The sequence below is a fragment of the Canis aureus genome, chromosome 37, assembly GCF_053574225.1.
Source record: "Canis aureus isolate CA01 chromosome 37, VMU_Caureus_v.1.0, whole genome shotgun sequence".
In the NCBI taxonomy this organism is placed as follows: domain Eukaryota; kingdom Metazoa; phylum Chordata; class Mammalia; order Carnivora; family Canidae; genus Canis; species Canis aureus.
Window position 1 is genome coordinate 6,489,498 of NC_135647.1, and position 13,215 is coordinate 6,502,712.

Genomic DNA, 13,215 nt, shown 5'->3' on the forward strand with positions numbered 1-13,215 from the left:
TCAATTACCCAGTATGAGAGAAGTACTGTTTGGATTCTTATAGGTAGATACCGAATAATTCAACATATTAGTATTAAGACCACAGTTATAAAATTCTAGGTATCATAATTTAAGCCGATATCTACTTTAAAGATCTGAAGAGAGAAAATTTTTAAAAAATTTTAAAGCAGGAGTGTGTTGAGGTGCCTAGGTGCTCAGTCAGAGAAAGGTCATGATCTCAGGGTCCTGGGATCGAGCCCTGCCTCAGGCTCCCTGCTCAGGGGAAAATCTGCTCTCCTTCTCCCTCTGCCCCTCCTCTGCCTGTGCTTTCCCCTCTCTCTCTCAAATAAATAAGTTAAAATCTTTAAAAATAATAATAAAAACAAGAGTGTCACAGAAATCAATTTCAAACATTATTTTGCTTTTCAGATTTTCAGGGACGTTCAAGCATGAATCACTTGACATTCCATCATTCCACTGAAATAACCATGTTGTCCTACATGTTGTGGACTTTGCAACAGAGGCCAGCATCAACATCCTACACATAGATGGGTTTACCTATCCTTATTGCATGTTAAAACTCAAAATAAAAAATAGATTTTAAAAGAACTAATATAAGAATGACGTAGACTATGAAAATACAGTCTTGGGTTTCGTTTTGTTTTGTTTTGTTTTGTTTTCTTCCCATCCTAGCTCCGTGGCTGCCAAGTTGTCCAACACTTAACATAGCCTAAATATCTTTCTATATCTTAAGCCAAGGATTCGGTGGCTGTTAACTTACACTTAACCAAGATTATAAAAAACTGTTACTGAAATGCCAAAAGAAGTTACATGGTACTTCATAGGAAAGGAATGCAGGGGCTCAGCAACTGCCCAGAGTCACTCACCAAGGCTGTGCTTGTTTGGTGATTCGTTTGGACAGGTGAATTTTCAGAAATTCTTACCCTGATAAGCAGAAAACTAACCTGAATTGCCATAGGATGTATTATTTCTGTTTGAGTTTGTGGCTACCTTTACAGTCATAATTGTCATATAAACACAGCACTTGGCTCTGCTTTGTATGTTTATACCACTAATATGTCTTTAGCCTGGCACACAGACATATGGCTGAGTTTCATGGTCACCTACATGCCAGCCACCACACTGCTCTGAAACTGGGCACTGACATGCATAATGAGCCTCCTCCTGGGTCCCAGGTGTTCCTGGATCAACCCACACCTCTCAGAATAATCCCATGCCCCTTTTTAGTGACTAGTTTTTCTCATCGGCTTCTGTAGTTGCCCTGGGAAGGCTTCTTGACTTCTTTGGAAGTTTTCTCCTTCTTAAAAAGTTACAAAAGGCCAGGATGTGGAGATACTGGAACTCTGATACCTCATTGGTTAACCCTCAAACCTGTAAAATGGTACCCCTATTTGGTCAGACAGTTTGGCAGTTTCCAAAAAGTGGAATATAAATTTGCCATACAATACAGCAATTTGATGCCTACATATCTACCCAAGAGAAATAAAAACTTGTGCCCATGCAAAACCTTATGCATAAATGTACATAGCGGCATTTGTGATAGTTAAGAAGTTGAAACCACCCACATGATGAACGGAAAAACACCAGATGAACGGAAAAACAAACGTGCAATATCCATACAATGGAACACTGTTCAACAATAAAAAGAAATAAGCTTCTGACACAAGCAACAATATGGAAAACTTTATAGTAAGCAAGAGGCATCTGGGTGGCTCAGTCAGTTACGCATCTGACTTTTGGTTTTGGCTCAGGTCATAACCTCAGGGACCAGAGATGGAGCCCTGGGTCAGTGGGGCTCTGTGCTCAGTATGCTTGAAAAATCTCTCTCCCTCTCCCTTTATCCCTCCCCCAGCTCTCACATGCGCACACACTCTCTCTCTCTCTCTAAAATAAATAAATAATTTTTTTAAAACTTTATGGTAAGTGAAAGAAGCCAAACAAAAGAACTACTAATTGTGTAATTCCATTTAAGTGTGAAATGTCTAGAAAAGGCAAATCTATAGGAGACAGAAAGAGACCAATGGTGAGGGGGGAGGGGAATAGAAATTGACTGCAAATGGGCACAGAGGATATTTCAGGCATGATATAAAGTTCTAAAAATGGTGTGCATTGGTAGTGTGTGTGTGTGTGTATGCGTGTGTGTGTGTGTGTGTATATATATATATATATGGACAAGGATTCAACCCTTCCTATCTTAGGTTCCCAAGTGGAGACATAACACTTGACACTACAGGAGCTCATAACCGAAAGGAAAAATTCAGCTAACCAGGAAACAGAGCATTGCTGAGCTGCTAAGTTAGCTAAATTAGCCAGTCCCACAGTAGCACGGCTCCAAATTTCTCTAATGTGAAACGAAAAATTAAATAATAAAAACCCTTACTTTTTAAGCCACTTTTGGTTAAGTATTTTCTTACTTGAAGCCAAAAGCATCCTGATTGAAACAGACTAGAGATATAGTCACCAGATCCTCTTCCATGGTATAGGATTCACATAGATCGTTAATTTTAATGGATGAATAACATCTTGAAGATATACATGCTATAGACTGAATGCTTATATCCCCCCCTCAAAAAAATTCCTACATTGAAACCTAATCCCCAGTGTGATGATATTTGGAGATGCAGGCTGTGGATTGTGATTAGGTCATGTGAGTGGCACTTTCATGAATGGGATTAGTGTTCTTATCAAAGAGATCCCAGGGAGATCCCTTGACCCTCCACCATGTGAGGGCACAGCAAAAATTTAGCCTTCTATGAACAGGAAGCCAGCTTTCACCAGATACTGAATCTGCTGGTGCCTTTAACTTGGATATCTAAGCCTCCAGGACTGCCAGAAATAAGTTTCTGTTGTTTATGAGCCACCCAGTCTTTAGTACTTAGTGACAGCAGCCAGAACAGACTAAGACAGGGCTTTTGTGGTGATGTACATATGTTCAGGCATTTCTAGCTAGGTTGTGTATAACTACCTTGCATGGCATGAGGCACATTTAAGATGGCACTGAGGGGCTCCTGGCTGGCTCAGTAGAATATGCAGCTCTTGATCTCAGGGTCGTGAGTTCAAGCCCCATGTTGGGTGTAGAGATTGCTTAAATAAATAAAACTTTTTTAAAAAAGATGGTACCTAAGAGTTGTTATACTAAACCCATATTTCGGGATGCCTGAGTGGCTCAGCAGTTGAGTGCTCTGCCTTTGGCTCAGGGCATGATCCTAGGGTCTGGGATCGAGTTCCACATCAGGCTTCCTACATGGAGCCTGCTTCTCCCTCTGCCTATGTCTCTGCCTCTGTGTGTGTGTGTGTGTGTGTGTCTCTTATGAATAAATAAGTACAATATAAATAAATAAATAAATAAATAAATAAATAAATAAATAAATAAATAAATACCCATATTCCAATTCAAGCTTGAACTAGCCCTTGCTATCACTCCACCCTACTTCCCATCCACTCTCCTCATGTCAGCATGAGCAGCTTAAGCATCCCAAATGCATTCCAGTTGTCATCTCATGTTTCATCCCTCAGTGTTTTTGCACATCACATTTCCCAAGCCTAGACTGTTCTTTCCCTTTGACCAGATGCTAAAATGCTATGCAGCTTTTAAATCCCAACTGGAGATAGTCTTCTCTGACCCCAAAAGATAATCACTTTCTCTCTGATTTAAATACTTTGTACATGTTGCTATTACCACCTCTATCACATTATAGTGGAATTTGTTTTATTATTACTATCTCCCCTACTGTGAATGGCAAAGGGTTTTGCAGTTTAAAGATAGCTCTAGGGATCCCCGGGTGGCTCAGCGGTTTGGCGCCTGCCTTTGGCCCAGGGTGCGATCCTGGAGACCCGGGATCGAGTCCCACGTCGGGCTCCCGGTGCATGGAGCCTGCTTCTCCCTCTGCCTGTGTCTCTGCCTCATTCTCTCTCTCTCTCTGTGACTATCACAAATAAATAAAAATTTAAAAAAAAAATTTTAAAAATAAAAATAAAAAAAAAATAAAGATAGCTCTATCATATATTTAGAGGACTTTGGAGAAATCATTTTACTTCTAAGTCTTGATATTTTCTCCTGTATGATAAGCATAGACATTATGATCCCATCTCCCTCAGGCTGCTATGAGACTTCACTAAGATGACCCATGTGAAAGCATTTTACCAACTATAAAGTATGGACAAATTCTAATTGGAACAGATGAGATTTTTTTTAAGTTAATGTAACAGACCATACAAATAGAGAAAAAGATGTGATCGCTCACCATTTACCAAAACTGCTCTAGCCAAGACTACCATTGAGCTTCGACCTCCCAAATGCCAAACCTGAAGCCCTATTCTCAATTGTCCTCTTGTTCAATCTATCAGCAGCTCTTGACAGAGATGATCTTGCCTTCTTGCTAGAGACACTTTCTTCACTGGGCTTCCACCTCCACGGCAGCTCTTCTCACTATCCTTTACTTGACCCTTCTCTTCTTCCTCACTCCTAAATCTGTACCTCTTTTCTTCATATACTTACTCCCCTGGTGATCTCATCCAGTATTATGGCTTTAAATGGCACTTCATGACATCTAACGCACAAATTTGCTTCTCCAGATTTCTTCCCTGAAAAACAGACTTGTGTATCAAACTGCCTACATGCTCAAAAATATGTCTAAATGTGTCCAGACTAAGCTCCTGGTCTCCCTGACACCAAGCCCACATGTCATCTCAGTTCATTGGCATTTGGTCCATTCAAGTGCTCAAGTCAAAAAATCTTAGAATCATACTTGACTCCTTTCTTTCTCTCATACTTCTTATCCAATCCACCAGACAATTCTCCAACCAAAATATCTTTAGAATTCAACCTCTTGGGAATCCCTGGGTGGCTCAGCGGTTTAGCACCTGCCTTTGGCCCAGGACGCAATCCTAGAGTCCCGGGATCGGGTCCCGTGTCGGGCTCCCTGCATGGGACCTGCTTCTCCCTCTGCCTGTGTCTCTGCCCCTCTCTCTCTCTGTGTGTCTCTCATGAATAAATAAATAAATGATCTTAAAAAAAAAAAGAATTCAACCTCTTGGGGCACCTAGGTGGCTCAGTGGTTGAGTGTCTACCTTTGGCTCAGGTCATGGTCCCAGGGTTCTGGGATCCAGTCCCACATTGGGCTCCCCAAAGGTAGCCTGCTTCTCCCTCTGCCTATGTCTCTGTCCCTCTCTGTGTGTGTGTCTCATGAATAAATAAAATCTTAAAAAAAAAAAACAATTCAACCTCTTCTCACTACACCTCCATACTACTTGTACCAAGTTGACATCCTCTCTTAATACCTGAGAAAGCTTTTTAAATAGTCTACCCTTTGCCCTGCTCTAGGTCTCCACTCACCCTATTGCAACATTAATTATAGCAGGTCAATCACTGTTTAAAACCCCTCAATGGTATCTCATCCCAAGCCATGAAAAATCCAAAGTCCTTATGATGGTCTTTTAAGAACCATGTGATCTGCCTACCATATTCCTATTCCCTCTCTGATCTCACCTCCCACCACCACCCAGCTGTTAACCCACTCCTTGCTGTCTTTGATTATAACAACCAGGCACTTGTCATGCCTCTGCCCCAATGCTCCTCTACCTGACATGGCACAGCTCATTCTTTCACTTCCTTCAAATCATTCCTCAAATGTCACCTTTACCATGAGGTCATACTTGGCCAACTCATCAAAAACTGTAACCTTCCCTCCCCTATTCCCTATCTTTCTCTCCTGGTTTAGTTTTCTTAACAGTAGTTACCACTTTTTAACATCTGTTTTATTGCCACTGCTTAAAAAGATCCAAGAGTGCAGGATTTTTATTTTTTGTATCCTCAGGGCTTAGAACAATGCCTGGCACATAGAAGGCACTAAATAAATATTGCTTAAAAGAATGAATGAGGAAAGAATAGATGGCCAAAGTAGGTTTCATAGGTTCCTGATAAATGTATTCTTAAACGCCTGTGTCTTCCACAATAATGAGTACAAATACTACCAAAGCTCTTAGAAATGTCTGGCATTTAAAAATCACCCAATGTAAAAAATTAATTAATTAATTAATTAATTAAAAATCAGCCAATGTGAGGGCATAAAGAAGAAACCAAAGGAAATTTGGGAGCACCTAATAAACCTAAAGAAATTCATAGCAAATAAATAAGTAGAAACAGTACTCAAAATACAACAAAATACGCAGGCAATCACCTCCTAGACTTGTTATAAAGTTTAAAGTGAGATAAATGCTTTTTATTTACTTAGAAGATGCTTAGTATGTATTCTAGTCATCATTTTTAGAAGGCAGAGTTGAATATTTAGATTTTCTTACTATGCAAGTTTATCGTGAACACCTTGGTATATTGCTCTTGTTTCAGTAATTGGAACTAGTCCACATTAACAGTCTCAAATAACCAAGGCTATAAAGTTTGATATTTCTTGTAGAGTTATTAAGTATATCTAGCTATAATTTAAGAATTAACATCATATAAAAATGTAATGGAATTTATCATTTTAAACTCCGTAATTACAAATTGTTTATTAGTAGCTGCTACACTAATGATATACTATCTGCTGATTAAAATTGATCATGTCCACAAACAGACAGATTTGTATCCAACTCAAAAAAAATTCCCATTTTAGTATCTATTTATTCTACTTTTTCCCCTTTATATTATCATTTCTAGGCAACTAGAATTACAACTGAGAGAAAGCATACCTTAACATTTCCATCAGAAACTTCCTAAGGGCAAATGAATATAATCTTCCTCAAAGTAAATCATCAGTCAGAAAAGGCAATATGTCTTGCTAAATTACAGATCTAAGAAATGAAAATTCAGGACTTTAAATTTTATTACATAATGATATGCTATTCTTCTGCATGTTGCTTATACTGAGTTTTTTATTTAAGTAAGGACCATTCTATAAAAACTAATATCAGAAAATGCACTAGAGTTCTTGATTTCTCATCCAGAAACCACTGAACCATCACTTTATATTACAGCTGAAAAGTGAATGAACAAAAATTTTAAAACTAAGTCTACTCATCATGGTTAGCATTGAAAATCTGAGTAAACCAATTCTAGAGACTCACTATTATCTCAATTTACAGAAAGTTGTGTCAGGAAATGGAAGGAACACATACTCCAAGTGGAAGCCATAACCTTCAACAATTGCTTATACACATAAGACTTACAAATAAATGTTGTTGAAGTGGATTAACCCACACTTAAATGGATAGAGAAAGCGAACAGAACATATTTTTAGAGAAAAAAAATTGAATATGTAAAAACTTCTATCCAACTGGACTGAATATTTTAGTGAATATTTTTGGTTAATGTGGCTTGAAACTTATAAGACAGTCAATAGAGAAAGTTGGAAGTATCGAGACACTGCCAATTCATTGTGAAAGGTAACAATAGTACCTCTTATTCTATATTTATAGATCTTTATCCCTATTTCCTGTTTTTTTTCTTATGTATATGCTTTATAAAAATATATTCCCAACAATGACCCCACGGGTTAAGTATTATGATCCCCACTTACAGCTGAGGAAACTGAGACCCAAGGAAATCAATACCGCAGCTGGTGCATCACAGTGAATCCCAGCCTGAACTGGGGTTCAAACTCAGGTCTGTTTCATTCCAAGCCCATGTCTGAGCCCCCACACTGGGTGGCCAATAGAACAAATTCAAACACACTCAGTTCAGACATTTCTAGGTAAAACACCTTCTGAGAGGCAATACTGCACTCTCTACCCCCAGCTCCAAAAAAAAAAAAAAAAAAAATACTCCAGCAGATAACTTTTGTCAAAAATATTTGAGGAAATCTGGCATTTCCATATAGCACACTTTCCTGAAAGTATACTTTCCAAAAAAATTAAAAATATATTTCCTGAACTAATACTCCCTGAGCTAAGCATTCACATGAAATAATTATTATTAATATATAAGAAGTTTCCCATGTCACTAAGTCTACTGTTCAACAATTTAAAAGCAAATCTCACAAGAGAAGATGCACCCTAATTACAAGAGCAATCAACAAATTACAAAATCTTAAAGCCAAGCAATTTCTTCAAATTTCTTTAACCTATCCTTCACTTTACAGACAATAAATTAAAGCTCAGGAAAGTGAAGTAGTTTGTCCAAGTTTATACAACTAGAAAAAAGCAAATCACAATATTTTTCTCAACTTACAGCAGGATAAAAATATTTCCAATTCCCAATTATCATCTTTGACCAGATCTTAACATTTCCCAATAAAGTAACATGTCAGTGATATCCTCCATCTGTAGGATTTTAAACCTCCTTAAACTTGAATCATTTTTGAGGATCAAATCCGACAACTTGAGTCATTTCAAATCAACCTATCTTAAACAAAGAAAACTCTGACTTTCCATGGCAAGTAACTGCAAAGCAAGAAAAGTCAATACTGGATCAAAATACTTTTTTCTATTACCAACAGTATTTACGTGAACTCTTAACTGCTTCCTCACAGAGATTAACAAAAATGAATCCTAAGGACTTAAAGGAAGGACTAGAAGATGCTTCATGAATGCTATAAAAACTTGATGTTTTCTATAAAGATTAAATAAATTTACAGTCTTCACTGTTACACATAGTTAAGTATTCATTCTGATAGAACTTGTACTTTATAGGAACTCCCATTAATAGGAATTCATTTCTTTCGGGCCACTTTTGGATTCTATTCACCAAAATGGAATACCAAAGGTGAAAAAAAATAATGCAAACCACTAAAGTCCTGCAAATATATAAACATCCACTGCCATATTTAAAAACACAATCATAAATAAACTAGGACACATGCTCATTGGACCCAACCCTGTTACATAACTTTCCTTAGTGACTTTATAACCCACATTCCTATGTGTACTAATGTTGAAGAACACGTTGAGAAATTAATAAAGTTTCATCAGAAGTACCCAAATCATCATTCCAAATGAAAATGAACCTACAAAAAGCCATTCAAAACCAGGAAATCCATAGTCATAAATCACTTTAATCAGGCAACAGTTGGACAGTTTTCTAATGGCAATAACCACCAGCCCCAAAACGAATGTCTGTAGAGTATTGAAAAAGAAACGTACCTTCTTTGAGGCAGAGAATCAGTCATCAAACTGTAGTAATCCACATAGGGAAGGCATCCTCAAAAATCCCAACACCCTCACGTTTAAGTAACTCCAAATGAAGAAGTTTGAAAACTTTCCATCCAGAAATGACTTGATGCTGTATTGGTACTTGGCATAATGTTCACGGATAGGAGGATCCAGTAAGAACAATGCAGCATGAAGGTCAATGCTCCGTGTGATGCTTTCTAGATGCTGATAATAATAATTGCACCTATACAATTGAAATTAAGTAACGTCAGCTTCCAAGTCATCCTACACACTCAGTTTCTTTAAAAGAAAAGAATAGTAACCGTAGCCATAATAGATGTCACATACATAGTTCTGGCACTTGAATCATTTCTAGCAGCAAGTTTTAAATAATGGATATTCTCTACCCTACTAGGCAAAATCATAACTTTAGGAAGTTAAAATAGACTGTGTCTGGGTGTTTCCTCCAATTATTAACGGCATATTCAGTTTGATACTTCATTAGTCATGTCAAACTGAAAATGCAGGTGAGTAAGTCCAAGGGTGTGAGGAAAGCTCAGGGGTGGGGACAGCAGAGGAAAGTAGAGAAGGTGATAAATTGCCTTGGTATTTGGACGGATCCCATAAAACATACCTGAAGATAATGACCTCAATTTGCATTGTTGAATTCGAGAAGCCTGTTCCACACATTCCTAATATTCAAGCACATGGTAACAGCCAGAGCAAACTACATTTGCCCACTTTTGACACACTCCCATCTTTGTCCCTAAATGTCTATTCCCCAAGTGATGGGACAGATAAACAACTTTTTCGAGAAAGTGGGCAAGCGCTGAAAATTTTCATAACAAGTGGACATGTTTACTAGTTCTGGAGTGGTCCCCTCACTTGAGCAGGAACCGGCCTACAGAGACTGCAAAGCCAGGCTACTTGGGAGAGCGGCTGGGGAGTCTCCCCCAGCCTGTAAATCAGGAGGGAATCGCGCTGCCTCTCCACCCCGCAGGAGCAGCCTCAGCCATCCCTCTTTTGGGCGGGCGTGGCAGCTAGAAACAAAAGGTTAAAACACAAAAGGCGGGGCGGACTGCTGGGTCTGAGGAGCTCCGGGGGCTCGCGTTCCCCTTTCTAATCGAACACAATGAGAAGGGGTAGGGGGGTGGGTGCTAAGTGGGAAGGGGGATCACAGAGCTCCAGCACTGCATAGGCGGTTCTGGGTGGGTCGTGAGGCTGCAAGGGGCGGTCGGGACGGCCGACTCTTACCTAGTGGTCCAGGCCCCATCCCTCCATCCCTGCATCTCTGACAGTCGGGAACCTGTGGCTTCCTCCACCCTCCCCCAGCCCGAAAGAAAACTTTCGGAACTCTTACCTGCGCGCTCCAACCCCCTGCCCGCAAACGCAAGTGTCCACTCCCCCGCAGCCCAAACCTCTTCTTGCATTCTATTGTTGCAGCTTTGGTGCTGTGCGCTGGCTCTGCAGAGCGCTCCGCAGACGGTTAAGTTCTGAAACCCTCACCTCCCCGATCCTTTTCTCTCGCAGGACCAAAGTCGGGGCGGGGTGGGGGGGGGGGGACGGGACTGGTCCCCATCCGTTTCAGCAAGTTCCCTGCCGTTTGCGTGTAGCTGGGGGGGGAAACGAGGCAATGCCCCCTGGAGAGACCCTTGCCCCCCATCCCACCCCCATCCCCACCCCACCCTAGCTCCTCCGGTAACGAGGCACTTGCGACCCACGCCTGGCCTGTCCGGCTGTTGCCTCTTAAAAAAGCAACAAATAAAACAATCTGTGCAAGTTCGTTAAAGAACAAAAGAGGAGGAAACAGGGAAAGGAGGTAGAACTTACCAGCCAAACTTCGCCACCGGACTACGCCTCCGTCCCCCGAAGGGCGGGGAGCCCGGAGCGCCGGGGGGAGAGGGAACCCAGACCTCGGTCCCCGCTCACCTCCGCCCCCGCCTCGTCGCCCTCGGGAGGGACCCTCCCCGCTGTGCAGCCCGCGAGGCGCTCGGACACTTGCGTGGGGCCTGACAGCCGGGAAAGTCGCGGCGGCAAAGTTGCGAGGAGGAGATACCCGGGCGCCGGGGGAGAGGGGAGGAGAGTTCATCAGAGTTCCCCCTTTTGTTCCAAGTCCCGGAGCAGACAAAGAGGCGGCGAGCGGCGGCAGGTTTCTCCCTCTCACCCCTTCTTCCTCTCTCCCTCCCCTCCCCTCCCTCCCCTCCCCGCCCCCTCCCTCTCCCCGCATCTCCCGCCCGGCTCGGGGCGGCTCCGTCCCCAGTTCCACGCAACTCGGCCCCGACCTCCTCTCCTCCCGCGACCTCCCTCGAAACTTTCCCCGGGAGATGCGGGTCCCGGCCCCTTCCCGCGCACCGCCCTTTTATCCTGCCCCCCACGCCGTCCCCCCCGCCCCACGCGCGCGGGTCTCGGGGGGGAATCTCCAAAATCATTGTTTCCGGGAGATGCACCTCTTTGTTTGCACTTTCCCTGCCAATCAATGCGAACCATCCACTTTGGCATCGAGTTTCTGTCAGTTTCCCGTCCTCCCGGGAGACGCTCGGCGAAGGGTAGGGGGTCAACCCCACGAGATCAGCGCATTTACGCAACCAGAGGTGGGGCGCACCCTGGGCTCTCCATCCTCTTTCCGACGCTCAGACTCACCCTCCTCCACCCAACGCACCAAAAGAACCCCCAAGGGGCTCCAAGTGTCCAGAAAGAACTCCCCACCCCAGCCACCCCAGCCACCCCAGCCACCCCAGCCACCCCAGCGCTGTCCCTTGGGGGAGCACTGCGAGCCGCAGGACAAAGCCGGCGCGGGGCGGCGGCGCCTCCACCCCCGGGGCTACCTGTTGCTGCCCGCGCAGCAGGGCTCGTGCGGGGACTCGGAGGCGCCGTCCCACCTGAGCGTCGCGCCCACCTCGCCCGCCCCGCACTGCCCGAGCCCCAGACCGCGACGGCCAGGCTCAGGGGACCCGCGTGCAGTGCTCCGTGACCCCCGCAGCCCTGCCCTGGCCGCAGCCTTCCGCCCCCGACCCTCCGCCTTGGGGTCCCTCGCCGCCCCCCGTCTTCTCCCCCCTGGCGCGCCTGGTACCCTCCGAGCATCCCCGGTCTCCGTCCCTTCGCCCACTGCCCTGCCCTGGGCAAATCAGGTGTCTCGGGCCCAGAACAATCCCAGATCCTTCGCCAGGGCCTTTACCACTCGTTCCCCGACCTCCAGAATCGGGGAGCCCCCCCCCATCCTCACCTCGCCCCATCCCTCGTCCCTCATCCCTACTCCGGGCCACCGCACTAGCTCCCTGGGGGACCCCGAGCAGCGCTCGCTTTTCCCCCCACATTCAACTAGACTTGGAGAGCAGGAGAGCCGGGAGGCGGGGGGGAAGGAGAAAATGGGGGGCCGCGTGGGGAAGCAGCTTCTGGGCGCGGGAGCAAAACCCAGACATTCCAAAGCAAACACCCCGCCTTCGGGAGGCATCCGGCCCGTCGCGCACCTTCCCCTCCACCCTCTGGCTGTCCCCACACTTGGGATCTTGGCGGGTGGGTAAAGTTTGAGGTGGGGAAGGAGGCGTGGGGACTCGGGGCGCTGTCGCGGCGGGGCGGGGGGCGAGGAGCAGGACGCGACGTCGCGGCGGGCCGGCCCCGCTGCGCCCCCGAGCAGAACAAAGGCGCCGCGAGGAGCGCGGGTCCGCGCCCCCCTGCGCCCCCCGCGCCCCCCGCGCCCCCCGCGCCCCCCGCGCCCGCACCCGCCCAGGGCTTCGCTGGGCCCGCGCCGCTCTCGGAAACTTTGCCACAACTTGCCCCCGAGTTCGCGCGCGCGGCGCGGGGGCCCGAGGGACCAGCGGGCCCGACCGCATCTGGCCCGGGGACGCCCTCCGCCCCGTCGGCTCCCGGGCGCCGAGGCCACTCCGCGCAGCGCACCCCGGGCTGCCCACGGCGCGAGGGCGGCAGGAGCACGCGCTCTGCCCCGCCCGAGAGAGCGAAAGGACTTGGCGCGGGCGGGATGCGCGCGGCGGGGACGCGGGACCGGGAGGCCGGGCGGCGGCGGGAGGCCGGGGCGCTCCCCGGGACTCGGCCCGGCCCCACCCGCGAGCCGCGCTCAGGCCGCCTCACCTGCCCGAGCACCCAGCACCCACCACCCAGCACCCAGCACCCAGC

General features: G+C 45.6%; 1 protein-coding gene across 7 annotated transcripts in view; it reads right to left on the reverse strand.

Moving 5' to 3' along the window:
• Positions 1 to 11,262, reverse strand: part of LOC144306748 (uncharacterized) — a 476,591-nt gene extending 465,329 nt beyond the window's left edge. For all 7 annotated transcript variants that reach the window (XR_013373827.1, XM_077886290.1, XM_077886293.1 and 4 more), the window contains exons 1-2: positions 10,915 to 11,262; positions 9,076 to 9,328 (exon numbers count right to left, since the gene is read on the reverse strand). Coding sequence is in view for 5 of the 7 variants with exons in the window: in XM_077886290.1 (XP_077742416.1) it covers positions 9,076 to 9,101 (26 nt within the window). In the remaining 2 variants the exon portion in view is untranslated. The remainder of the gene's footprint in view (positions 1 to 9,075; positions 9,329 to 10,914) is intronic.
• Positions 11,263 to 13,215: the final 1,953 nt, after the last annotated feature.